Source organism: Microtus oregoni, unplaced genomic scaffold (assembly GCF_018167655.1).
Source record: "Microtus oregoni isolate MIOR12 unplaced genomic scaffold, Mior012 000028F_ref0000031, whole genome shotgun sequence".
NCBI classification, from domain to species: domain Eukaryota; kingdom Metazoa; phylum Chordata; class Mammalia; order Rodentia; family Cricetidae; genus Microtus; species Microtus oregoni.
Window position 1 is genome coordinate 32745727 of NW_024543087.1, and position 27454 is coordinate 32773180.

Genomic DNA, 27454 nt, shown 5'->3' on the forward strand with positions numbered 1-27454 from the left:
TGTCTGAAGGATGCTGTTTTAACTTACTGTATCTTGGAGCTAGTTCTGTACCAGCACATACAGGACCTTGCTACATCATGTTGTAACATGATGGCATTCCCTTGTACAGGAGTCAGAAATGTACATAGCAGCCCCTGATGGTGGCCGCTTTGATTGATTTCAATCTCTTGCCACTTCAGAACAAGATGCACCCAGCTCTCCTGTGACTTTCATCTTTCCACACAAAGGCATGTGCATTATAGATTTAGCCGAGAATTGCAGGATCCAAGGTTAGTCCACCAGTAGTGTTGGGGTAGCACCAGGTTGCCCCTCAAAGGGGCCTTATGAGGACTGAGTGGTGGTGGCACACGCCTTTAATCCCAGCACTCAGGAGGCAGAGGCAGGTGGGTCTCTGTGAGTTAGAGGCTAACCTGATCTACAGAGCAAGTTCCTGGATAGCCAGGGCTATACACTCCCAAGGTATAGGTGTGTGTATTATCCCGTATGGAGATTCAGTGTCCAGCATAGATTGCTACCATTTTTATAGTCTTAATTTGTCATTAATATGAAGAATTCTCAGCTAGGATCATCAACACTGTTCCTCTTGGGCTATAAATGAGTATCTGAAGAGAATCATGAACAATTTGACCCTGTAAATATCACTTTCTAAGTTCAATACAGTGTAGGCTGGCGTAGGCTAGTCGGGACTCTTAGATGTGGAAAAGCAGTTTGTTCCAAAGCTGCCTAGACTTGTAAGACCACCAGTTCATTCTCCCCAGCCTGGCTCAGAGTACCCCAAAAACAAATCAGCGAAATCGACTGATTATTTCACTGCATTGAAGAGTCAATCAGACCCCTGAGCCAAGACTGTGCCTGCCTCTGGAGTTGCAGCTTCACTTTTTCAGTCAAAAAAGCCTGGGTTTTGATCTTAGGGAAAACTGGCTCCTAGGTTAGTATTCTTTGCCGAATGCAAAGGTTAGCCAAAGGCGCAAGGATTCCACATAGGGCTCCTCACTCTTAGGAATGTTTTGTTTCTGAATTGGGCTGAACTGTTGGAAACCACAAGTATTTGTTTTTCTGTACCGAAGGGCTTTGTCCAATCCTGGAAGTCAACCCTGAATTCAGGTGTTTGCCTGAGGGCAGGGCCCTTGGGATACTTGCTCCAGCCTGCCCCTAGCTCCTGCCCCCAGTCTCATGCCTGGACTCCTATCGTGTGTGTCTTCAGTTACAGTTTCCCTGGCTTTCCCGTAGGTTATTTTCCGTTTCGCCCTGGCACTTTTTAAATACAAAGAAGAGGAGATCCTGAAATTGCAAGACTCCATGTCCATATTCAAATATCTCCGTTACTTCACTCGGACCATCCTTGATGCCAGGTGAGTCGTCAGGAGTCCTCAGACTCAGAGCTCTCCAGAAAAATGAGAAGGGCTGTGGCCTTCCAGTCAGTCGGGAAGATAGGGATGAATATGGTTTTGTTCTTTATTCAGTAAATAAATCCCAGTAACTAAAAGCAGTGGTTCCATGCCTAAAGCATTTCTGTCTCTGTGATAGGACGTAATCTGTCCAGGAATGGGATGGTAGATAAAAACAGCTCCCAGCGGAGGAATCCTCCCTTGGACCGTGTAGTGATGAAGCCAGGCTGGAAGAGAACAAGGCTAGGGGGAAATAGCAAGAGTTGTGCTTCCAGCACAGACATGGGAACAAGTGTACTTAGAGACAGTGGGAGGGGCCACTCAGCTCGTGCCAGGGTGCTGGGGCTCATGGCTACAGCCTAACCCGGCTCTTGTAGGCTATGCTTGGGACTTTGAGCTTCATTCTAGACATATTAGAAAGTTACTAAAGGCAGGAGAAGATTAGGGCAGGACTGGCCCCAGGAGAAGGACCAGGAAAGGAGGTGGTAGTCTGGAAAAAGGAGTCCTGAGAGGTGGAGAAAAGTGGGACAGATTGAAGACACTTGGGATTTGAACTTGGAAGGACCCTAGGTTTCTAGCGTGGACAGCTGGAATATTCATGAATAATTTCCCTACACACACATACACACACCTCAAGCCACATAGTTATTTCCTGTTTGGGCTGCCATTTTCCTAGGCCACAATTGGTGTTTGCTCTGGCAGCTGGGGTGGTTGGCAGAAGCCACACCAGGCCTCTGGGAGGTCGTCTCTGTCTTTAGAAGATAGTTTCAGGCTTAGTACTAACACTAAAAATAACCCGATTTGTGCCCAGTGGGAAGGGTATCCGAGAGTGCTTGCTGTGAAAGATGGGTGAAAAGTTCAGAATGAGGATTTTGTTCATCTCACGTTGGTCAAGATTAAGAATGATCAATGAATTCCCACATGACAGCTGACACTGTTGAGAGTATTTTGGTTCCAGAGACAGATTCTGCCTCACCCCAACAGTCTTAAGGGGAATGTCAGGACTTCCTGGAGATGAATCCCCCTCTACTTCCTGTCACCATAGATAGAAGTGGGCACTCCCATCTTGTCTGATCCTACAGCGCCACCTTGTGAATGGCTCTTGAAACAGTTTCCCTTTGCTATATAAAGGCAAGGTCACTGGACTAAGCTCTCAATGTGTGCCTCAGTTCCAGTGGCCTCTCTCCTGCACCTCCCCACCCCCAGCAAGGCTGCTGAGACTGCAGGTGCCTTGACTCCACCTCCACACTGAAGTTCCAGTATTTTAAGGAGCTGCCCGTGTTGGTGGTCTGAGGAGAGGCCGTTTTGCAGAGTTGATAGGTATTACAAAGAGGGACAGGGACTTCTATCACCAGGTGCATTCAGGAGACTTTGGATGATGCAAGATGGGACTGGTTGGTGTCTGTGGCAGGACTTCTGGAGTCCATGAGAGGCTGAGCATTCAAGGGCAGTATCTGAGTTCCCTAGGATTGCAGCCTGGACCCTGCCGCAGTTGGCTCTTTCCAGCTAGAGGAGTAAATTAATAATTTAGCAACCCCTTTTCCACTTTCTATAGTAAAGAATGAATGTTCTGGTTTATGGTGCCTGTAGTTTGCATAAGAGGAAGGACAGTGGTGGGCTCCTGGCTCCCAGTCTCAGTGATGCGCCCCAGCCAAATCACAGAGCTGGGCATGGTTAGGTCTGCCTTAACCTCTGGTGATTGCCTGTCCTAAAACACATGGGGAACTTGGCCTGTGTAGAGAGCCGGCCAGTCTAGCCTTTTCACTCCCTTGCCAGAGAAGGTGGTTAAATTTAAAAAGGAAAAATCATGGCGCCTTGCATATCCTCTGTACACCTATGCTAACTGTAGCTCACAGAGCTAAAGAACAGAAGAACAAATGGTTTGAAACGGGGGAAGTCCTGGCAACATGCTGTTGCTGCAAGTTTATAGGGCCCATGGCCAACAAGGGAATGAGCTCCTGCTGTCAGGAAGCAAAGCCATGCCATGCGTCTGGCAGAGTCAAAGCAGTGCACCTGACCCATGAGTTCTGGAAAGCAAAGCCAGGCATCCAGATGGTCCTTAGCTCTGTCTTCAGTAAACACTGACCAGTGGCTAACGTAACAAACTTAAGACATGTTTTTAGTTGGTTCCTTGACAAACTGTCTGTGCCTCTTTGAACTGTGTCACACTGCAGACAGGGTCTGATGTCATTATCATTCCTAATCCATTGGTGTCAGGACAATTTTCCTAAGCACTTAATATGCCCTGCCTAACACTGGTCCTGAAGAGTCATACTCATTGACACCTGCTGCCTCCAGGTGAGCACCAGGTATTAGTGCCTCCATGTGGGAACCATATGGGCTGACACCTCTCTTATTCCCAGTGTGCAGATGAAGAATCAGGCCAAAAACAATTCTGAGTTTAGGGTCGTCCCCTTAGCCACTGCACCTTCTTGCCTCTCTGCATAAGATAGGCCTGGGCTCCCAGGATGGCATTCCCATCAGACTCTCTGCATGGTACATGTCTCTTGCTCCCTTTCCTGGTCTCCAGTCAGTGCTCTCCTGATGCCTCTGCCCTTTGTCCCACCAGGAAGCTAATCAGCATCTCCTTTGGGGATCTGAACCCCTTCCCCCTGCGCCAGATTCGGAACCGGCGAGCCTACCACTTGGAGAAGGTCCGGCTGGAGCTGACAGAGCTGGAGGCCATCCGAGAGGATTTCCTGCGTGAGCGGGACACTAGCCCAGACAAAGGCGAGCTGGTTAGCGATGAAGAGGAAGACACTTGAATGGACCTCCACCCTAGGATGCTGCTCTTCTTGCCTTTATAACCAAAAGTAGCAAAGAGAACTCCAGGCATGTCCCTGTTCATTCAGCTGCCAGAATGTAACATCTGGGGCCACTGGGTATCTGCTGGGCAGATGTCCAAAACTAAGCTGCACTTTCTCATCTCTCATTTGGGAGCAGAGGTCTGATGGCTTTAGAGCCATTTCTACGCCACAGCATTCAGTCACATATATCACTGCCATGCTTGCTGCCTGACTGGTGACTCGCCAGTTGACTGTTCCCAAGGGCCTGTTTACAGCATCTTCCAGTTGTGTGAGTGCTTCACCCTGCAAAATTTACTATGCTCCACGTCTCCCTGTGCTCTTTCTTTTTATTCCTGGACAGCACTGTGGAGAAATGCCTACAGGGCTTCAGCGTGGCTGCTTCCAGGGGAAAAGGTCATCATAAGGAGAGGGACCTCTTAAAAAACCAAGCACAACTCTTATTCAGAAGCAGCCTTCCTAGAGGGCGTGGGAGCCCTCTGCTGGTGGCTTCACACTGCCAGCCACAGCCCCATCTGGACTAGCCTTTGCTCTCATACATAGCCTGTAGCACTCACCCTGCCCTGCAGCTAGCCCCACCGTTCTCATCGCCAGCTGTTTTGCCAGCGTTGCTCTATCCTGACTTGCAGGGGATTGACACACCTCCAGCAGCTGCTATGGAAATCTCTTCTAGCTGTGGATGACTTGGAGGTGCCATTCTCTAAGTGTGACTGGATTGGGGTTCCAAATGAACCTTGTAGTAGGCCCACCTCTGTGTGAAGGAATATGGGAAAAACTTTCAGATGTGGCAGAGCTGTGGCTTGCGGACTCCTGTTTATGGCAGTGGCCAAGGCTCTGATATCATGTCCAGCGACTGGGTGGGGAGTGAGGCTGACTGCCAGCCTCCTAGCCCCGGAAGCATCTTTGCCGGAGGACAAGAGTAATGAGCTCTTTATGTTGCCTGGATCATCCTTGTCCCCAGCAGGGAGCTGGGGTCACTGTGGCCTCTGGCATAGCATATTCTGGGCACTTGGAACACTTCCTTCTTGAAGCTTAGAAAGGGTCTGAACAAGGGAGGTTATTTTTGCTCAACCTAAGCATCCCCGATGGGTGGCTGTCATGCGAAAGCATTTTCTAACACAGTATTATTGGAACACAAGGGAAACAGCCTTAAATGGACTATCTTACACTACCTGGAAAACAAATAGGAAACAATCCTTAGCTAGTATAAACAGTGAGACTAAGAACTGGAGCAAGGCAGTTGTAAGAAGTGCTTTTTCCAGGACTGGTTTTCCTGTTTTTGCTATCTACTTTTTAGCACTTGAATGGCTGAGTCGCTTTTCCAGCATCTAGACTGTGCTCAGCTTCTCTAAAAGTTGCTTTTTTTATTACCGTGTAAAAGGAGCTGGTCTCTATATTTAGTCACTAGCCTGTGTCTCATTTAAGGTATGAAGTCTCATCATTGTGACTTTAGGATGGTGGTTTGAGGCCTGGCTTCTTCAGGGAGCTGTCTGAATTGGACAATGGTCTCACTGCTATTCTCGGGGCCTCCCTGAAACCAAATGCCGGAAGAAAGCCCACCCCCTATGAAATGATGGCTGTCAGCCTTGGGGACAGCTGCTAAGGCGGTGCAGTAGGGTGGGGTTGGAGCCCCGTGGCTCAGCTCCAGATGCCTGATCTCAGTTGCCATGTCAGTTCCCCACTGAAAGCAGTCAGTTCAGTCCAAAAATGTATTTGACATAAATTCTCTTTTAGCAGTGTGTGCCCAGTAGAGGCATCTTGAAAGTATCTGGTGATTCTGGAGACGTGGCCTAGTGGTAGAATATGTGACCTGTCATGGCCTGGGTTCCATCCCAGCAATGCAAAAGGGAAAAAAAATCCCCAGTATGCTCTTCTACCATCCCCTGAGAGACAGCATTAGTTTTCCAAGCAGTTTCAGTGGCCAGGTAAAGTCTCAAAAGGTCTCAGACTCTCCTCCCTGCAGAGCTGAGAGGGCATGGTTGCCTTCATTCCAGTTTGGGGACAGAATGACACAGGCTCCTCACAGAGGCATAAAGCCAGTGATTGGAGTCATCACCTCCCATTCCCTCATCACTGAGACCTCTCTTTACCCTCCAGTGCCCTGAGGTTCCAGACTTAAACCAGCCACCAGCCAGGTACCCCTAACATCAGCGGCTGCCTTGTGGTGCCGTTCATTTGAACCTTTACCCAGCATGCAACACGTGCCTCCTTCCTGGTGAACCTTGTGGGCTGAGAAACCCAAAGCATAGCCTCCAGCATATGGGTCCAAATGCACGTGCCATGGTGCAGGGAGCTCCCTGCCCTCAGAGCCCCCTCTGGTGGGATTTACCAATAGTTCAACTGTTAATACTTTTATATTTTCACTACATTTTATATTTTTATAGACTATTTTATTAAGGTTTTTCTAGATTCTGTAAGACTTTTATATAACAAGTTCTATTTTGTGTGCACAGCTCCCTTGTATGTATTTATATCGACCTGAACATCCCAAACTGCAGTTCCCTCCTGTTCCACCTTCTCCCCTTTGCCTTGTCCATTCCTCACTTCTGCTTACCCAGGTAGCCTCTGGTGTCAGCTGTGCTCTGTTGATACAGGCAGTTAGTTACAGGCAGTTAGGCACCCAGTCAGGTTTTGTTATCTGTTACTGCACAGCCCCTCTCACTCTCTGTACAGTGCTGTCTTCCTGATCCACCCACCTCTGGGTGGGCCTGTTCAGGGAAGTCCTTGAAGATAGAGGCTGGATGCAAGCCCAGTGCCTGAGGTTCTTCTGTGGGCAGCTGGAGGACTTGAGGGCACACCATCAAGCGACTGTCTTTTTGTATCACAGCAGCTTTTATGCTCATCTTTGAGTTAAATGTTAGACTCATAAAGGGAGAAATAAACTAATTTGTATTACATCCTGCCTGGAAAGGTAGCTGTAGTCATTTGTGATGGAAGCCTCTGCATGGTCTTGGAGCATGGGGTGTGCGTTGCGGGGTTGGCATCCAGTCTGCCAGCCTGCTGAGTCTTGTGTTCCACTGGGATAGGAGGAACAGGATGCCTTTCTCAGCACTGGTAGGCCTGAGTGTCATGGCTGAACTGTGACCAAGGGCTGAGGGCAGAGGTCAGAGCCATAAAGTGAGATGCTGCCTGTGTCTGGAACAGTCCTTGCCACCCCACCTCTCCCCTTGGGAGACAGGTACCCTCCTGTACCAGCTGTGCGTGCCCAGCCTGAGTCATCGTTTGTTTGCCTCCTGTCTGGGCAGACAGCTCAGGCCCAGCTGCCACTGGGGACTCCCCCAGCCATCTCTGGAAAAACAAGAATGATTAGGACCAAATGTCTTTCCACACGGGAGGTGGGGGCAGGGCTCCTCAGTGCAGGCCTGGACCTGGTAAACGGCTACTCTTAGGGAGACATGGGTTTATTCAGCAAGGCCAAAGCTGGGTCAGGAACCCAGGTCTCTGCCACAGTGCCAGTCCCTGATGTGTGTGGGTCTGGAGCAAGGAAACGGCTCTGTTCCTGTCTTAGTGAGGAGCTGCCATGGGAGTGGATTGGGCAAAGTTGTAGGAAGCCATTACTCAGAGCGTGGGTCTCCAGGGCCTTTTGGGGCCCACAGGGCAGCTGCAGACATAGACAGGAAGCAAATCTTCTCCACCCTGAGCATGGAAGTGTTGGGATGCACACACGCAACCAGTGACTTGCTTTTCTGAGTAACCTGATCAACTGTCTGTACTTGACCAAGCCACATATAGGCCTGCCTGGAGCCCAGAAGAGGAGGTAGGGGCTCCGGAGCTATACTGTGCCTGTACCTCCTAGTCACTTCCTTCCACTGTGAACGTCACCTGCTAATGTTTGATGAGATGGTGCGAGAATAGGGAACCTGGAGCTAGACAAAAACCTTTACTCCTGAGAAGAACAGCCCCTGATCCACCCTCCCCACTCCTAGGTAGAGCACATCCTGGGACAGGCACAGTGCTGACTGACTCCATCCTCTGATCCCATTTCCCAGTCTCAAGAAGTGACTTCCAGTGTACCCACATTCTCAGTGATCAGATTCCTTCGTGTTTCCATATACACCTCACTCTGGAGAATAAACCGTGACCAGTGTCGTCCTCTAGAACCCCAGGCTTCAGACTTGGAGGAGGGGCATAATACCTTCCACAAGACATCCAAAGGATGACTCACAGCCAGAAGGAAGAGTAAAACAGAACCTTCTTCAAAGTACCTGCATGCCCAGCTGCTCCCACGTAGCAGATCACATGTACCTACTGTCATGCCACAGGGAGCCCTTGTGGGAGACAAGACAGCCTCAGCTGCATGAGGGCATGTGGCTCCACCCCTAATGGAAGGTAGCGGGCAGGGGTGTGGAATGAGTGGGAAAGTGAACAGGATTCCCTAGGCGGCTGACAACCTGAACCCCCTACAAAGAAGACCCTCCCATTCCCGCTGTGTAACCCTCTGTAGATACGCCTTCCCTCGAAGCCATCTCTACCCACTTCAGGATCTTCCATGTCTGCATCAGGCATCTCTGGGTGGCCTCGGTGCTGCCCATGCTGATCTGCCCCCACAGGAACAGAGACGCTGCTGTCTCTCCAGGCCTTAACAAGGAACAGGGTCATAGCCATTTGATAGGTAGGTAGGTGGGTAGGTAGGGGGTCATATTGGAGAGTCTCTAAACCCAAGACAAGGCCAAGCTGCTTTGAAAGGGTAGATACTCATTTATGTAAAACAGTAACAAATGTGCAAACAGAATAAAAAAATACTTTTTCTGAGAGGAAGAGAGGTCCCCAGCCTGCCATTGCACAGGGATGGGGTTAGCACCATTAGGGCACGAGGAGCAGGGCTCCACCGCAGCCTGTGGTGGGGCACTGAGGTCTGTGTGTCATGGGTCAGTTTGTGTGTGCATTGGTGGAGGCCAGGCCTCTGTTCAGCGTCTAGCCACCCGCTGGTGACCTCGGGAAGGGACACCACGGCTGAGCGGGGGGCATGAGCGGCAGCACTGAGCACGGATGGTGGGTAGCTGGCAGCGGCCCAGTAGGCGCAGTGTCTCACAAAAACTGAAAGACAGGCGATCCCGTTCACAACCTAGGAATGGGAAGAGATAAGAAGAGAGTAGGATGGTTAGAATCGGTGGGCGTGGCACCGAGAACCACACTTCATCATCCAGTAAGTGGATTGAAAGACCCCTTACCTCACCCAGTATTCTTAAGAAGACTTCAGAGCCAGGAAGAGACCCCGTTTCTGAAGGAGGACCCCAGAATCAGAACCCCAAGTCCTTAGCTGTTGTCCCTGACTCATCTGCCCTTGAACTACTGACACCGTTGACTTAACTTTCTGGAAGAAAGATTCTGAGACCCCATCGTTGACCACCTCAGGAGGCCATGAGATGCCCAAGAGCCTAGCCAGCAGTGCTGCAAGCCTTCCAGCACTTTCCATCCTTGTTCAGTCATGGTACCTGACAGGACCGAGCCCACAGCTTTACCTCCCGCGCTTGTGTCAGTCTGCATCCTTAAGTCCCATGTGCCTCTGCTGCCACCACTGCACCATGCTGCCCCACCCCCAGGCTCATGTGGGCCCCCTTCATCCTCACCCGTTTCACTGGGTTATGGCCCAGAAAACTGGGCCTGGCCAGGACCACAAAGGCACCTGCGGCTGGGTGCAGGCCCCTGGTGACACAGCACAGGAGAGGGCGACTCTCCAAGCCCTGTCAGCGGCTAAGGCCTGGCTGGCTCTCCTGGGAAAGCTATTTGGGGAAATGGCTTGCTTCCAGACCCTTGGCCTCCCTCCCAGTGCTACTGCTCTGTTGTGGCTGCTGCTGAGGCAGCAGCTGCCTGAGACCCCACTTACTTCCGCAGACTCCCTGGGGAGGAGGAACAGGCGGGCAACCTGGAGCCCTAGTCTACGGCATCCCCAGGTGTGGCAGAGGGCACAAGGCAGCAACTCCAAACTCTGTCTGCCTGCCCAGCAGTTCCCCTGGGTGACCTCGGGCAGGCCTAACCACCGGGTGAAGGTTTCCTCTTGGTGGCACGCCCCACCTCCACAGGGAAGGCCATGTAACTAACTAGGCGTGCCGGCGGCTTGGCCACGGTGATCGCACACCCTAGAGTTTCCAGGATTTCCAAATGTCCTGTCCCACAACTGCACACGTCATCAAAACATCCTGGAAGCTCCAGGGGCTTGGGGTCCAAGAGTCTTCCCTGATGGGCTCCCTTCGCTGGGGCCATGAAACTCTTCATGTGGGTGAGCCCTGGGGAACAGCCTAGTCATTTCCTTAAGTCCCTGCTGAGACCACCCTCCCCATTCCCCTGGGAGACCTTGCAAGGCCACAAGCCTCCTAAGCCAGGCTATTTCTGGTGGAGCTTCAGTTCCTGCCCTGTCTAGGTGCACCACCTGGGATCATAGCTACCCCTGACTCTGCCAACCCTGAGCTCGGTGTGAGAGACAGAAGAGCCATAGGCACCATCAGTCCTGAGGGCAAGCACTGTGGTACAGCACTCAGCTTAGCCGTGCTGAAGTGTCTCATTGGTTCAGATAGATGCGGGGAAGCAAGGAGAGCAAGACAAGCGGGAATGGCTTGAGAAACCCAGGTTGGCATTTTCTTGGCACCTTGAGGCAATGGGATTCAGGGCAGAATGGTACAGCAGCAGCCGCTCTGGTCCTGAGCCAGTACCCCCAGGAGCCAGCTGCTGGTAGTGAAGGCTGTGCAGAGCAGGGGGAGGCGGATTGGGGCTGACACCCACAAACTATCCTGGTAACAGGTCCGGCAACCCAGTAGGTAAGTGCCAAGTTCCTGTGTTCCCTCAACACAGAGGTGGCCTCAGACTTCCCTGCCTTTGCAGTGGTGGACAGTAAGGGCTGCTGAACGGGAGGAGGGTAAAGTGGTCTAGCCTGTGCTAAGCAAGGGCACTAGCCGTACTGAGCCCTTATCCTCAGACCCCACTGTACTAGAATAAGGGCTGTATGAGGAAATGACAATCCAGATAGGGAAATAGAGCCCAAGACTACATGGCTGGGGAACGGATGCCCAGATATGACTCAGGGGCCACATTGTTTTCTGTGTTCAGCACGGCTGGGGACATCTGGAGCCTCAGGAAGGAGGTGATTTCCAGAGCCACCTCTGGCTCAGGACTTTGCTCCACAGTGGCGCAGCTGGCTAGGAAGCCCATAGGCGGCAGTGGCGGCAGGACCCTGGGAAGGAGTCCTTCCTGTGGCCCTGCTGCTCACTGTAGGCTGTGATCCTCCTAGGAATGGCAGTGCCCAGAGCCCAAGGGCATCCTCGCCTCACTCTGGGAACTAAGACCCCAAGGGGGAAAAGCTTGTCACAACTGAGAGAGCAGGGGACTCCTTCAACTCCCCAAGGCTACAGAAGCTGCCTGCAGAATGCCTGAGTGGCTGGGATTCCCCTTGGCTGATTCCCAGTTTTGAACCTTAGCGCCCTGTGGCCTCCCAGTTAAGGTGACCATGTGGTTTGAGGGACCTGTAAATAGAACAGCAGCTGTTCTGGGACTGACATCTGGATGATTCTCTAATTCCCAGCCACCCTTCTTCCCCTGCCCCACCATCCCCAGGGGTAGGGAGACACTCACGTGGTGGCTCAACCAGCTCACAGTCCTCAGTGGCACATGGCCGTGAGCTCTCAGGCCAGGCCTCATGGCCACACTGGTCATTGTCTTCCTCTGCCAAACCCGTCTGAGTGTTCACGCATTTGACCAGGCGCCGCTGAACACCACCACCACAGGGGGCTGAGCACTGCACAGGAGAGAGGACAGAATGTCCCCAGCACCAGCCATCATAGTCAGTGACCGGCTAGCACTGCACAGTACCACCCTCTCCAGGAAGCCATCTCTGACCCCGCTGTCACGGGAGGCATCTGCCCTGGCAGCGAGGGCAAGACGAGAGTAAGAAGAAATGCGAAACGCACCTTGCACACTGGGGTGAGACCACAGTGCCCGGAAGACACAGAAGATGTGCTGCGAGCCACGAGCAGCAGAGGGAGAGGCAGAGGGGCTCAGCCAGCGTTCCCACCCTGAGTTAGACTGTTCTCAGGTTTAATCTATGCTGACACCACACAGGCTCCGTGTTCTTCCCCTAATCTTCCATCCCTCCTCTATGCTGCCCCCATTTTAAAGGTGAAGAAAAGCTCTGCCCAGTCATTCATCAACCAGTAGATGGAGGAATCACTGAGGTTCCTGAGCCAATCAGCTCCCAACAGGCCTGTGGAGGCCCCTCCGCTCCCCTCCTGCCACCCTTGTCTTTGTGCCATCCGCTGAGTACCCCTCTTCATTCCTGCCTCAGGGCTCAGCACTTGCTAGTCTCTTCATCCCTCTCTTCATCTTCACCCATTCCTTTAGGTATCAGTCTGAAGTCTCCTCCTCAGAGGATTCCACACACACAGCCTTTTTGCCTCTATCTGATTTTCCCTGGCACAGTACAAGGACTTCATCTGGTCACTCCTGCATATTTAATGACCCCAGAGAGACCAGCACACAACACACACCCGACCACTCATCCTTCAAAGCCTAAGGACCAGGGGCGACCTGCCAAGGAATCCTGCTCACCTGACCCCAAGGCCCCACCACCCACTGTGTGCAGGGGTGGGTGTTGCAGGGCCTGGTGCTGTTGGGTCTCAGCGACTCCTCACAGAGACCTGGCTCTGGGCATGTCACCAGACGCTGCTGTTCACCACCACCACAGGCCTCGGAACACTGGAGGAACAAGGAGGTATTAGGAAGAGCCAGGGCCTGAGGGGGTCCCTAGTCCCTACCCCCAGGCCCAGGTCTCACCTCTCTCCAGGAAGAGGTGTACCAGCTGAGGCAGGGCTGGGTCCCACAGAGCTGTCGGGTGGGTGGCTTCGTAGGCCCAGGCTGGCAGTGGAAGGGCCGCAGTGGCCGGAGGTCCCGTGTGTCCACACACTGGACATCCCTTGTGGAGGAGCCTCCGCCACAATTGCGGGAGCACTGGAGACCAAGGAGCACACATGTAGACACACTCTAAACCCATGCACGCAATATGACCCAGTGAAGTTTATGGTACAGCAGGGTTAGACCTTCCAGTCTGGGCCAAAGAGCCCCCAGAAGACTTCGACACTAGGTGACAGCCCCAGGGGACAGGACAGAGGGAATTAGGGTGAGCTGGTGAAAAAGAAGTCCAATGGCTGGCGTGTGGTGGGGATACAGAGGAAGGACGGCAGCATGAGCAGGGCCAGGCCAGGTCATGCCGAATAAAGGGCTCCCAGAGAGATGAGGACAGACAGGCGCCCACCCTGCCCTGCTGGTCTCTGACTGAAGGCCATGAGACTCAAGGCTCCCTCCTCACTCACCTTACTCCAGTTACCAGTGCGCCAGGCAGCACAGGGCCTCAGGTGACAATGGCGGGCCGGCTGGGGCCGGCTAGAAGGGAGGCAGTCCTCATCGCGGCCAGAGCTGCAGCGCACCAGCCTCCAGGTGGCGCCCAGACCACAAGTGGTGGAACACTGTGGGCCACAGAGGATGTCTGTAAGCCCAGCAGACCCTCACCCTCCCAGCCCCACAACCCAAGGAGACTCAAAAGTCAAATGTCACCTGCAGTTAACTAGCCCTGCTCCGGTGAGCCCTGTAGGCCCCACTACCTATCCTGCCATTCTGTGGCTTCTCCCTCACCAGGGAACTCTGAGCCCTAATTCAAGCAGCTAAATGAGTAAATCTCCCCGACAAGATCTCTTCCAATGACAATCTAGAGAAGGGGCACAGGTTGTCTTTTTTTCCATACAACTCAGAACATTATGGGATCGCTAACAAAGGAGGGTGAAGCCTCTGGAGGAGCTAACCTAGGCAGTGCTGGGTCTGGAAGCCATGGAAAGAGGCCTTCCGTACCTTTCCAGCTGGCTAAGGGGCGATCTCCATTTCCTGTGCAGACGGGTTAGTATAAGGACACTCCTCCCAGCTGCACTGAATTCATAGTTACTGATGTTTCTGAAGCCCATGTGGCCTAGGAATGACCCGCTAAGGACTCAAAACTCAAGCAGATGGGGCCCCTCACTCCGCTTCCACTTCACAGTTGGGAAACTGAGGTTCAGTGGGACGGACTAGCCTCAAGGCTATACGACAGTTGGAATAATACTCTTTCTGCTTCGTGGAGCCTCAGCCCACCATGGCCGTCAGTGAGTTCATCCCAGGAACCACATACTATTCTCCAAGGGAGGCAAGATGAACACGGCTAGGTCTTTCTCTGCTTAAAACTGAGTCCCAGGGTCCTGCTCAAACTCCCCACCATCCCTGGTACCACACAACTCACCTGGCTCCAGCTGCCCACTTGCCAAGTGCCATTCTTGGCAGGCAGTGGATCTGTAGGGGACACATCCTCCACTGGGCTGGGCTGCAAAGGCCAGACCTCAGGGTCCTTGCTACTGTTAGTGTAAGTCTCCTGAACTGGTCTAGGCAGCAGCACAGAGCTCAGGGTCCCTTCAGGGTTAGGGGGCTGTGGCTGGCCTGGTCCTGGGCTACTTAGATCAGTTGGTGCTGTCCAAAGGGAAGTTCCCGGCAATGCCAGAGTTTTTGAGTTCTGTGAGCCCAGTTCTGGGGCTGAAAAGGTAGGAGTCCCTGGCTCCATGGGACTGTCCCTGTCCCAGATGCTTGGTACAGTGGCCAGGGAAGGAAGAAGAGGAGGAGCCACCTCCACAGTGGGCCACTGCTCACCATGCACAGGCTTCAGGTCACCCTCTGACACTGGGTCCCAGGCCACAGGCCCTTCTGTCCACTCTTCCACCGTATCAGGACCAGGAGATGCTTGATTGGTGCTGATGTAGGATGAAGAGGGCTGTGTGGAGGTAGGACTATGGGGCAGAGCTGGTGATGTATGGCCCAAGGTATCCTCATCTTTGGAAACCTTGTTCCTATTAGACCACGGTGTGGGTGACTGGTCCTGCCTGTCTTCTCTCACTAGTAACTCATCAGGGTTTCCAGGGGCAACAGGTGTCACCATGCCATCAGCTGAAGCAGGGGGCCAGGGCAAGCTGGGGAGCCCAACTTCAGGGACTTCCATGGGAATATCTTCCTCGGATAAGAAATTGGCCAAGGGGTTCACAGGGGTCAGCTCTAAGAATACAGGTGGGGAATGGCTAGCCTGGCTGAGTGAAGGGCTAGGGGACCAAGCTCCCAGGACCCCCTCTTCCTTAACTCCAGGAGTCCCTGCAGTAGGCAATGGAGCATCTGAGGTGGGTTCAGTGGATCTGATGTAGGGTGATGCTGTCCAACCCCCTGCATCAACCGGGTCTGGATGGGGTTCTTCAAAGGATCCATAAGACAGGTCTTCATGGAAGTTAATAAAATTGTAGTCGTAATAGAAGTCATCCACGAACACAGGCCCAGGCGGATCCAGTTCCAGGTCCTCCTCATCAATAGCATTGCTGATGCTCACTGGCTTGGGTGAGGATGCCGGTGAAGGGCGTGGGGCCGGCCGGTGTGGGATGAAGTCAACCTCATTGAAGAGCTCAGGGCTGGAGGAGCCACTGCCAGAGCCATCTGTGCCCGTCATGTACATGGGGCGTGGGCAGGGAGGCAGAAGACAGGTGACCTCGGTCACCGGTCGCTCAGCTTCATGGCAGGGAACATCGGTATCATTGATGCAGAGGACACTCCGCTGCCGAATGCCAGCTCCACAGGTCACAGAGCACTGCAAAAGAGGATGGGGCTTCTGGGAAAACCCGGGGCATGGTGGCAGAACCTGCCTACTGCTGGTATCATAGTCAGTCCTTTGTGGCCATGCTTTTAAGGTTCAAGATGATAGTCAACATGCCAGGGAATTCCTGGTCCCTACGGCTTTGTAAACGGTGTTGTCCTAGGAACGCTCCAAGCCGCCTCCCACCCCAGGTAACAAGCAGTAAGGATTCTGTACAGGTTTTCTGAGGTAATGGTGGTACCAGATCCGGGTTCCCCTTCCTCCGTACGCTTACCTGAGACCAGTTGCCCACACCCCAGGTGGAAGGACAGGGTACATGATGGTTGCATGGGGTTTCAGCCAAGGGACGAGGAAGATGCGCACAGGCGAGTGGTTCCAGGGCTCGCTGCTCATCCAGCCCTACACTGCGTATGCAGAGCACGGTCCGGCGAGAGAGACCTCCAAGTCCGCAGGATCTGGAACACAGCTGCCACTCCCCTGCCCACCACCTGGCAAGGAGCACACAGTGATGATAGTGTGATATTAGCCCCTATCATGAGCAAAGGTGGCCACAGCATGGCTTCAGGCCATCGGGGTGCAGACAGGGCTGAATGGAGAATAATCCCCAAGAGCCAAACCCCAAGTTGGTGCGCTCCGCCCCTGAAACCCAGTAGCGGAGCCCTCTTCACTCCCACCACCGTCACCCCAGGGACCTGGACAAGATAACCCGTGACACAAAGAGGAGTGATCAAGAACATCTAGGCTGGCACTGGCTGCCCAAGGACACTCAAGGGTCAAGCCAGGTCCATGGATTGATGCCTCTGACTTGGGGAGAAGAGGCCACAAGCTACTTGCTCTCTTCCCCAGAGGTACCAGGGTCCCGATGCAGAGGAAAGAGCAGGACGCCTGGGAATTAGAAGTCTGGTGGGGGACAGCATGCTTACCTGGCAGGACAGGGCTCCTCACTGCATTTCCTCTGGCGGTCATCGGGCCGATTGAGATGTTCGCAGTGTTCCTCATCCACAAGTCCCGCCTGCCTCTCCATGCAATACAAGCTCTGTCTCTGCACACCTGGAAGCCATGGCGATTCAGCCTGGGCCTGGCACCAGGGTATCCCAAAGGACGTAAACACACCCTCTCTGTCCAGACCCTCACAGAACAGGGTTCTGCTGCCTCTGTCGGGGTGAAGACAGGCCTCCTTGACCTCAGTGCCCTCCCAGGCTTCCCTCCATGACACCCTACACTTGGAGGCAATAAAGGGGGCAGCGGGCTAGGTGGCCCACACCACTGCTTCTTGGCTTAAGACTTTCAGCTCTATAAACTGGAAATCAATAACAAGACCCACTTCAAAGCCCTGGGGTGAGTGTTACATGTGATCACACATAAGCTTGAAGGGTTCATCAGGTGTGAGTCTCACCTGTGCCACAAGTGACGGTGCACTTGCTCCAGGGCCCGTAGTGCCAAGAGAACTCAGGTAACTGGACTTCATCATGGCTGTCCCTGTGGATGGTATACTTGTAGTGTACTCCAGGATTGCTCTCTTGGAACAGCAGCTGGAACAATCAAATGGGGGGGGGGGCGGCTATGAGCCCAGGGGCCCTTCCTCATCTGCCCAGCACCTGCACCTAGGGTCATCCCCAGCCACCTCTGTAAACTGAGCTGTATTGGAGACCTACTCTAGAGATGGGAAAACTGAGACAGAGAGGTTCAGAGACCCCATCAGCTGAGCCCAACCCAGAACCATAGCCTATGACAGCCCTAAGGTTTCCCCGTATATCCTACCTGGCGGACCACCCCGTTTTAGTCCTCCCATCCTGGCCTTGAGAGGCAGGTACCTGGATCCAAACAGGCTCACTGGTGGGGCCAGGGGACGTGAGGTTCTCCCAGTTGCCTGTGCGCGCATAGGTGAAGGTAGTGCCTGCCACCTGATAGTCCCCATTCCATTGGATGGTCCAGCCACCATTGAGGAAGTACTTATCTGGGTCCTCACTCCGCAGGGCCAGGAAGTTGGCAGCCTCAGCTACCTCCTCAATGAGGATCTCTCGGGCTCCGGCTGGGATCAGCCCTATATCCACGTACCCTGTTGGCAAGGGTTGGACAGCGTTTGGGTTCCGGAACAAGCAGTCAGTTGTTACCTCCCCCGCTACCCCCACCACCTTCTTGCTTCCTTTTGTCTATGCTGATGAAGCCAAAGACTCTATCATCAGCTCGGGATTCTAAGTTCCCACACAGGGCAGGTATTATATCTACTCTGGGTCACCGAGGCCTCAGAAAGGGTCCACAGATCTTTCCCCGCTGACCCATGGCCCAGCGTCACTCTCCTGGATGACTGAACTAGTCTTTTTCACAGCCTTGTCTATAATCTCTCCCATCATGGAAAGCCAAAATGCTTGGGCCCTTCTCCTTTTCTCCAGTCAACCTGACTTCTCTTTTGTAGTTATGGAACACTGCGCTTGGGTCTACGCAGCACCACCCCATGCTGTAACAGGCACTGTTGCCATTCCCATTTTACAGAGGGGGAGATAAGAAATTCAAGCTGTGGAGCCCAGCGTCATAGCCTCACAGTCCACAGGCTCTAGCTGGGGTTCTCCTCACCCAGCCTCCTGAATCCATCATCATCCACCTCTTATGGGTGTTTCCTTCCCTCCCTGAAGTACACAGCCTACTGCATTCATCACAGCGAAGATTCTGTCACTCCGTGAGCTCTTCCCTGAGGTGTCCCCCACAGTTGAGCACAGGGTTGGCACTTAAGCCCTATGTAACTAAGACCCCAAAATTGAGGCACAGCCCTGGGAAGGTCTCTGAAGGGTCAGAAGACAGCAGCTCTCTGAAGAGATGACAGATCACTCAGTCCCTAGAATAGAAGGACCACTAGGACAGGTCTCACTTGGGACAGGGTCTCACTGACTTCCGGGAGGATCCTGACCAGACAAGGAGACCGCCGCCAGTCACGTCTAGTCTAGGCAGAGACTAAGATGGCAGGCACACATCCGCAGTCCAGCAGTCCCAACCATACCCAGGCCCTCAGCCTCCTCGAAGGTTCTGCTCACGGTGTGGCAAGTGGAGCCATTGCCCTGGCATACACCACAGTGGTCCTCCACGGCGCCAGAGTCGATCTCAAAGTCGCAGCCCACATTCTGTAACAGAGAGGAGGCCCTTTGTGCCGGCTGCCAGCCTCCTCTGGGTATCCACCAGGGTTCAGTAGGGAGGCCCTAGGTGGAGGTCAAGAGCCGTTGCCTGGGGTCCAGTCTCATCACAGCCAGTGTCCCTGTCACACATGAGCTACTCTTCCCCTGATGAAGAGGGGACATCAGTCCATGCCTTACAACAGTGTTGAGAGCATCACATGACACAAAAGGCAGGAAGTCTCTTTCATAGAAGGCTTCAGATAAGCATGGCTCCTAGCACATGGTGGAATTTTCCAGAAATAGGATTCAGTTTCAAAGACACTGGGTTAGCACCTCTTTCCTAGGCTTCCTCTAAATCCATGCCTTTAACACAGTAGCTTGGAAGGTGAGAAGCAGGGTAAGGAAGGTGCTGGGGCCCTGGGCATAGAAGAGCAGCCAGTACTAGAAACCAGAGGAACTATTGCCAAACAGCACTTTCTGCAGGCCCAGAGCCTGGCACACCACCAGTACCACCTTGTCAGCCCTTTCCTATCAGAGAGGAGGCGGGCGCCTACACTCATCCAAGCTCTGGTTTCATGGCTGGGGTTGTATAGGCAGGAGGTGCTGGGATGAGCAATAGGCAGTTGGTGGAGACAAAGTAGTACGATGGTAGTGGCTGAGAACCTAGAGCCAACTGTGGGATGTCCAATGCCAGAGACAGCGGGGCACAGAGGCTTTGTCTTCGAGTCAGTGGACAGGGGCGTGCAGCCTGGAGGAAGCCAGGAAAGACCTAGAGGTGGGTGCCTTGCCCGCCAGTGAGTCTAGGAGAGTCTCTTGCTATCCCACACACCTTGCAGATGCCGTTGATGCAGATGTCACGACTGACCCGGCCTTGGTAGCAAGGGGTGCCATCCACCACGGCATCCCTCAGCTTCTCTGTATTGGAGTGTTTGGAGGGCCGGCAGTGCAGCTCACAGGGGTTCTCTAAGGGGACAAGCAGAGGACTCGTGAGGCAAAAGCAAAAGAGCAGGCATTACAGAGGCCATCAGGAAAATCCCCTTCATCCTCCATAATGTGCTTGAGTAGTAAGGCCAAGGGCATCTGACGGGACTGAGAACTATCTGCAGAGTTGCAGACCGAGGAGCTGGGAATGAACAGCTACCCCAAACAATAGCAGGGAGCAGACAAGGGCTGAGGGTGATATCTGGACCTCAATACGTGGGCCTATATCACGGGGGCCCCTATGTCCCCCATCCCTGGCCTCGGTGTCTACATGGGTAGCAGGACTCACCATCATTGACCACAGGCACCCATGTATGCAGTTGGCCCTTGTAGAGCATGGCATCAAACTGGCTACACTGGGTATGGCGGAAAGAGGGGCGGCCAGCAGGACAGGCTGGAAGGTTGCAGAGTCGGAACCGCTTCCGCTCCCCCACACAGTACTTGCCTCTGTGCTTAGGCCTACGAGGAGAGCCATCAGGGTGTGAGCATGCTACTAGTACCCTATGCCAAGCAACATCTGTATCCTCCGCACCCAGAGTCCCCTGCTGTCTTCCGCTATGCTGCCCTACCCTTGAGCCACTCTCTGACCCATACACCTCCATCCTGTTTCCAAGGATCTACGGAAGAGTGGCAGCAAGAAGCCTAGGTTCAGCCAGACCTGCTGTATGACCATGGGCAAATGCTCGCCATCCTGCAGGCCTCAGTTTCCTCATCTCTAGAACGGAGTTGGACTGCCTCTAAGGGGGATGCTGAGAGCTGGGTTGTCGTGGGGACAGCACCCTGAGCCAGCTCGAAGGAAGCCTCCAGGCCCCACCCAGGTGAGACACTGCCTTGGCTTGGCATCTCACATGCTCCCCCATCTCAGCCAGGCTGAGCTGGAGGAGGAGACATGCAGAGGGGTACAGACCACCGGCCTGGTGAAGCACCAGTCCTGAGATGGAATTGCCTGTGAATTCTACCTCCTTGGGAGACAGGCAAAGAAGTTTGTCCAAGAGCCAGACAACCCCTTGTTTCATGGAGTCTCTACAGCCCCCTTAAGGGGGCTCAACCCAGGCCACAGCCACCCCACCAGGGCTGCCCAACTGCTGCCAGTCTCCTCAGGGGTCTGAAGAAGCTGGTGCTGGGCATTTCCCAGAGCACTGGGAGAACTCAGTGCCTCACCCATGTGGCCTGACTTTATCCAATGGCAAGTTAACTAGGACTCTGCTAGCATCCCATTATAGAGTCGAGCACACTGAGGCCTAGAGGAGCAATGGAAAAGGATGCCCTTGTGTGAGGGTGGAGGGCCTGAACCCTGAGCATTCCAGGACCCAGTTGCTAAGCATTCACCTCTGTCCTGACCTCCCCACAGTCCCTGCCTGTGCTGCAAGGTCTCTAGTTCATCTCCCCAGGCTCTGGAGAGCACTCCCCTGACTGCAACGGTGTCAGCTCTGGGGGAATGCTTCCAGAACACTCCCTGGAAGTGGCCGGTGGTGACTTAGACAGTGGACTCGGCCCTTCTAAGGATACATTTGAGAGCTGCATGCTGGAACACAGGCAGTCTCCACAATCCGCTCCGCTCAGGTCCTTTATCCCAGCCTGGGCCCCGCACTCACACAGGTTGTGTGCACTGTCGTTCAGCACTCCGTACACCCACGCCACAGCTCCTCGAGCAGACAGACCAGGCACTCCAGCCGGACCAGCCACCGTCCACCGCCTCAGGCTGGAAGCCCTCAGGGACGCACTCTCCACTGAGACACCACTACTGAGACAGATGGAGGCAGAGCAACCCAACCCCGACACCTCTCAGTCATCCTCATCCGAGTGAGAACAAAGCAAGCAAGACAGTCGCAGAGGCGGGAGGATGGAAGGTGCAAGACAGCCTTCATGGTCACCCACAGCCCAGACACCATGCTGAAGCAAAATGGATACTAAGAGCAGAAGCTGAAGTCCGCCCCAGGGAAGTCTGGCGTGGCGTGGTAGAGAACAGACAGCCCTCCCCCACCCCGCATTCAGTCAGGGTCGAGGTTTCCCACCTACCTTGTTCTTCCCACATCTCGTGCCATCCACGGCTGCATCCAGCTTGGAGTGACAGGTGGTCCCCACAGAGCACCACAGTGTGTGGCAGACATTCTGCAAACAGACATGTGCATCACCCTCATCCTCTCCCCAGTGAGACCACCCAGTCTGCCCCTATTTTCCCCCTAGAGCCCCCTGGACACTTTCCATAGGGGCAGTACACCAAGTGAGTGTGTAAGTGCGAGGGTCCACTGTCTGCTCCTCCTCTGGCCCCTCCCCTCAACCACATCATATCATGGGGCCCTTGGGAGGGGCTACCCTCCAGGCTAGGTTGGAGCTGAGCTCTGTCTCCAGCTGGCCCCTTCTTCCAGCCCCCGCTACACCTCAAACACTCAAGGTAGAAGCGTCTGTCATATCTTTACAAGACTCTCTGTTGGACTCTAAAGGGCAGATTTTTTTTTCTCTTCTAAGTCAAATCCAGAGGGCTAGGGGTCTTATCCAAAGTCCCCTGGGGGTTGATACAGAATCCAGACCTGGGCCTGAGACCACCCAACCCCAGGATTCTGCCGAAGGTCACATTAGCTATCACCATGTCCGTTGAGAGTCCAGCCCAAGGCAGGCAGAGGTTCTCAGAACCTGTCACTCTCAGGCTGGTGAGGGCCATCGCCTGGGACTCCCACACCCTTACTCACATCCATGTCCTCACAGAAGACTGAGTAAGCCCCATACTGAAGGCGGCACTGGTGGTTCACATCATACAGGACACCGGGCAGCACCGAGGGGAAGTCAATGACGTCTTTGGCTGGAGAGTCATCCAAGCACAGGCCCCACCCACGGCTGCAGAAAATGGGATGGAAGGGTAAAGTGAGGTCCCTTAGGGCATGAGGGCAGCCTGAGACCCATGAGAGAGGCCTGGTTGGAAGAGCAGAGCTGGTGGGACTTATGGAAACAGCGGGAAAATGACAGTCTTCCACCTGGCCAGCCCATCATGTGGCCCCAGCCTCGCAAGGCAGTCCTGTAGGCTTCTCTCAGCTGCCTGGAGCTCCAGCCAGCTAACAAATACCCCACCCCTATTGCAGGCGTTGGCACAAGCCACTGGCCCGCCACAGACACTCTGGCACCCTTCTTCCAAAGGTCAGGTCCACCAAGTCCTCAAGTGGCTATGCTCTTAGCTCCTGCGGCCTCTACCCCTGCTGGGAGCCTGGGGCCAGGCTGGATTGGGCCAAGCTCTGGAAACCATCACACCACAGCTGATAAAACAAAAGGCCTCTGGGGGAACAGCTGCCCGGCCACCTCCCACCCTGACCCCAGGGCCTGCCCCCTGCTCCTTACTCCCTGTTCCTTCCTGCCTTCCTCTAGCAAGCATTCCAGGGCAGTGACAAGAGAATGGGACAATATGAACAGGCACAGCCCATGTGCATCACACGCTCCTTCAGATGTGGTGCCTAGAAAGATGGCCATGCAGCAGCGGCAGCGGCGGTGGTGGTGGCAGCAGCAGCAGCAGGCAGGCAGCAGGCAGGGAGCAGTGATGCAACAGGGATATCCCTAGTCCACACAACCACCTCTGTCTTGATTAACTCTAAATGTTCTATGAGGTTGTCTGGAAGCAGGAGAGTAGGAGTGTGCTGCCAGCCCCCAAGGGCTCATTTTGGTCCCTTAGGGATGGGAGGAGGGTCCAGAGCCTAGAGTCCAAGGAGATTTGAGCTACAAATATAGGCAACTAGGTGACGAGACAGAAAGGACTTAGTTGGAAATAATAGGAGGCAGAATCCGTGGGACACAGGTCCAGTCAGTGGGAGATCAGTACAACCCGAAGCCAGGTTGACTTGAGGACAGAAGGTACCAGGCCAGGGAGCCAGGATGAACATGAGTCTGGTTGGAGCAGGCAGAAGTCCCAGGAAAAAAAACAAAGTAGAATCTAACAGAGGGAGGAAGAAGGGACACTAGTCCCTTGTGACACTATGCCAACTTGCTAGGAAGTGGGGCACCTATGGGCTTGATGCTGGACAGCTAGAGATATAGCAGCCTACCTCTCAATTTGGCTGAGGATGTTATGTTGCCTCAGTTTACCCCCAATCCTCTCCGAACTGTCACAGCCTCATGTCTAAGGGACCAATCCAAAGCTGTAGAAGCATCCACCGCAGTGTCTGCTTGCAAAGTCACAGAAGCAGCTGGCCTTCCCTTCCTCTTGTGGATATTATATGACCTTGGACTACTACCTAGCCTCTCTCGACCTTCACATCCTCAAGTGTAGGAGGCACCAAGGTATCCCAGAGCAGTGTCTGCTTAGGAAAAGCCAGGGGCAGCCTTTCCTTCCTCTGGCTGGCTCACAGCCAAGCTCCTCGAACAGCTGGACACATACCAAGGTCCCCACACCCGTCAGCCATCCCCTAGGGGCTTTTTCTTGTGCTAATTACGGCAGGGCCACTCCACAAAGGGTCAGAGTAGACCTGGGGTGACTCCAGTAGGAAGTCTTACTGTCACCTTGATATTGGGAAGAGCTGACTGCCTGTGTGCCAATTTCCCTCTCTGGCCCTGGTTTCTGGTCATAGGGTCTCTGTACAGGAGGTTGTTGGAAAAGAAATGAAGAACCCCACACCACCCCCCCCCCCCAGGCCTGATCCCCATTCTGCAAAACCCTGACTTCAAGAACAGGCATGAACAGCCGGGCGGTGGTGGTACATGCCTTTAATCCCAACACTCAGGAGGCAGAGACAGGCAGGTCTCCGTGAGTTCGAGGCCAGTGTGGTCTACAAGAGCTTGTTCCAGGACAGCCAGGGTTGTTACACCATGAAACACTGTCTCGGGGCCAGGGTAAATCCTTGCTTGAACAGAAGAGACGCATGGATGCTGCAACCTCTCCACTATACATAAGCACCTATCAGCCCAGAGAGACTCCTGGAGTTCTTTAGGTCAGCTATCTTGGATTAGCTGCAGACGCCCTTGATCCCTCCCTGCTGCAGACCATCCCCTGATCCTTCACCCCGTCGGGTTCCTAGGTTCTTCCTTTGCCAGGTTTTCCCTATGCTCAGCTTCCTCTCCTACCCGACTTCAGTGTCAGCTCTAAAAGCCCTGAGAGTGTGTCCCTACCTCCAAGAGATGTCTCTGTCCCTCTACACCTTCTTACACGCCCCCCCCCCCCCACTCACCAAGGACTGCTGCCACCCCGTCCTCACTTTGAGTTATTATGCCTTCATCTTTGTAAGGGTGAGCGTCTGCAGACAGGTTCTAGACGTGGCCCTGGGGTCTATTACACGTGTGCTTGTGGACCCAGCGAGGGGAAGCCACATCTCAGTAAAGCAGCTCAGGAAACATATTCGCTGGGAGCTGAGGGGCGTGGCCATATAGGGATAGTGGGTGGTCTGTACATGATGCTGAGAGTTCCCCAAGCTATGGAAAGACTGCTGCTCCACCCATCCAGCACCCACTCGTTCAGAGGATCCCCACCCTGTTTGGGCAGAGACTGTCTCCTGTCCCACCCCAGCAAGGAGCTAGTGGTGGGAGATGGAGCAGCCACTCTGCCTGCTGTGGAGGGTTCCTCTGCTTTCCCCTTATCCCCTTTCCCCTGCACCCCTTGACTGCTGGCTCACAGATGGAGCAAGAGAGGTGTGGCCTGACCTGGGAAGGGTGACTCTCCCTCCTGAGCACCCTCAGGTGGTGGAGTCCAGGTCCATCCGCAAAGCAAACCTCAGGCTCGGGCTCTCTGCCCCTCCTCCTACCCTGAGCCCAGGCCCCCAGCTAAGGCTCTCATACATTCCAGCCGCGAAAAGAACACAGAGACTTGCCTGTTCAGTTTTCTGTCCCTGAGCCAGGGTGCTGGGTGGCACTCTGGGTGGGGCAGCTGGGAACAAGCCCCGTGGGTGTTTCAGGGTACCCACTCTTCTGATTTCCTCTGCCCTCTCTGGGAAGTTCACCTCCTCCCCAACCCAGGCAGCTTCTCTGGTTCAAATCCACAGGTCAACCACTTGGTTAACCACTGTAGAAAGAGTCATAGCAACCGTGGCCACATACTGACTGTGTACTATGTGGTAGGCACCGTGCTAACTGTGCCTCTTGCTTTCTCAGTTAATCCTTACAGCAAACACTAAGCCTGTCCATCATGATCCCCATTTTTGGAGGCTTAAGGGCTAATGGAACTCATCTGCCAACACGAGGAGCCTGGGCCAGAGGCCAGGTTTTAACCACTGAACGGAACTCTTCAGTTTCCAGTTTTCACCCCCTCATCCGAATCCCTCTTCCAGGAGAGACCTGTGTCCATGCTCTCAGCAACCCAGACGCCCTAGGCATGCAGCCGTCTGACACCATAGCGAAGGGACTTCCAGAGAACCACAGCACACTGAGCAAGCAGGCACAACTCTTCAGCTCTCTGCTGAAGCCCTTCTACACTGACATTTGAGGGGTAAACAAAGCATAACTCCACCCGGGCAGAGGGTAAGAGGACATGATGACAGCAAATGAACGGAGGCAAGAGAACTTCTGGAAGCTGCAAAGCAGATGGCCGACCAGTAGCTGACTTGGTAAAGCGGCCGAGGCTGAGCGCTAAAGCCGCAAGGAGACACAATGGAGAAACAGAACCCTAGAAGATTCAGGACTCTAGATCTCAGGGACCCTCAGATGTCTGGGGGCCAGTAGAGCTGAGGACAGAGCAAATTGGAAGGTTTCCATGCCAACCCTGTGTAGCCAGGGGATTGGCATCACCCTGCCCAGAAGAAAAGAGACCCAGCAGGACTTGGTCTAGGAATCCCAGTCACAGGCAAAGGCTCACAGCAAAGGAACCTATGGAGAAAGGACCACTAATATTCTGCACAGTAAACGCTGAGACACCAGTAAGTCCTGCCCTTTCGGATGCCAGCAGACAGATGTGAGACACTCCCAGGAGACTAGAGTCTTCTCTGGGTGTCGCAAGTCACTCAGAAACATAACCTCAGTTTCTGGGCATTTAAGGATAATTGCTCCCCCTCAAAAAAAAAAAAAAAAAAAGCTGAATCCCAATAAGCCCTTCATCAGTGACTCAGAAAGCTATAGCCAAGGCTACAGATCTCCCAGTAGACAGCTGTTTCTTCTTATCTATAGAAAACATACAAACACATTTTAAGAAAAGCTTTAACATGAAAGAAATATGTTTAGAAAGAATAAACCAGGCCCTGGAGAGATGGCTTATCAGTTAAGAGCACTTACTGCTCTTGCAGAGGATCAGAATTCAGTTCCCAGTACCCATATCACATGGCTCACAGCAGCTTCTAACTCTAGTGCCAGAAAAATTCAATGGCCTCTCGTGGCCTCTGCAGATACTAAACTCTTGTGTGCATATATAGAGACACATAAATATAAATAAAATCAATCTTTAAAACAAACAAACAAAAAAACAAAGTAAAGATTTCAGGCCAGGCAGTGGTGGTTTGCACCTTTTTTAAATCCTAGCACTCGAGAAGCAGAGGCAGGAGGATCTCTGAATTCAAGAACAGACTAGTCTATAGAATGAGTTTTAAGACAGTCAGGTTTACACAGAGAACCCCTGTTGTGAGATATTTGTACACTGTA

The 27454-nt window shown here is 53.6% G+C and overlaps 2 protein-coding genes across 2 annotated transcripts in view; one reads left to right on the top strand and one right to left on the bottom strand.

The window, feature by feature from the left end:
• Tbc1d2b (TBC1 domain family member 2B) overlaps positions 1-7089 on the top strand; it is a 68050-nt gene extending 60961 nt beyond the window's left edge. Inside the window, exons 12-13 of the mRNA XM_041677272.1 lie at positions 1231-1352; positions 3958-7089. Coding sequence (XP_041533206.1) covers positions 1231-1352; positions 3958-4153 — 318 coding nt within the window. The 3' untranslated portion in view covers positions 4154-7089. The remainder of the gene's footprint in view (positions 1-1230; positions 1353-3957) is intronic.
• Positions 7090-8988: 1899 nt separating this feature from the next.
• Adamts7 (ADAM metallopeptidase with thrombospondin type 1 motif 7) overlaps positions 8989-27454 on the bottom strand; it is a 45037-nt gene continuing 26571 nt past the window's right edge. The window contains exons 9-24 of the mRNA XM_041677284.1: positions 22606-22750; positions 21935-22027; positions 21511-21656; positions 20205-20374; positions 19764-19897; positions 18823-18943; positions 17642-17886; positions 17224-17359; positions 16751-16877; positions 16102-16315; positions 14445-15821; positions 13492-13644; positions 12956-13129; positions 12731-12877; positions 11759-11921; positions 8989-9257 (exon numbers count right to left, since the gene is read on the bottom strand). Coding sequence (XP_041533218.1) covers positions 9100-9257; positions 11759-11921; positions 12731-12877; positions 12956-13129; positions 13492-13644; positions 14445-15821; positions 16102-16315; positions 16751-16877; positions 17224-17359; positions 17642-17886; positions 18823-18943; positions 19764-19897; positions 20205-20374; positions 21511-21656; positions 21935-22027; positions 22606-22750 — 3703 coding nt within the window. The 3' untranslated portion in view covers positions 8989-9099. The remainder of the gene's footprint in view (positions 9258-11758; positions 11922-12730; positions 12878-12955; positions 13130-13491; positions 13645-14444; positions 15822-16101; positions 16316-16750; positions 16878-17223; positions 17360-17641; positions 17887-18822; positions 18944-19763; positions 19898-20204; positions 20375-21510; positions 21657-21934; positions 22028-22605; positions 22751-27454) is intronic.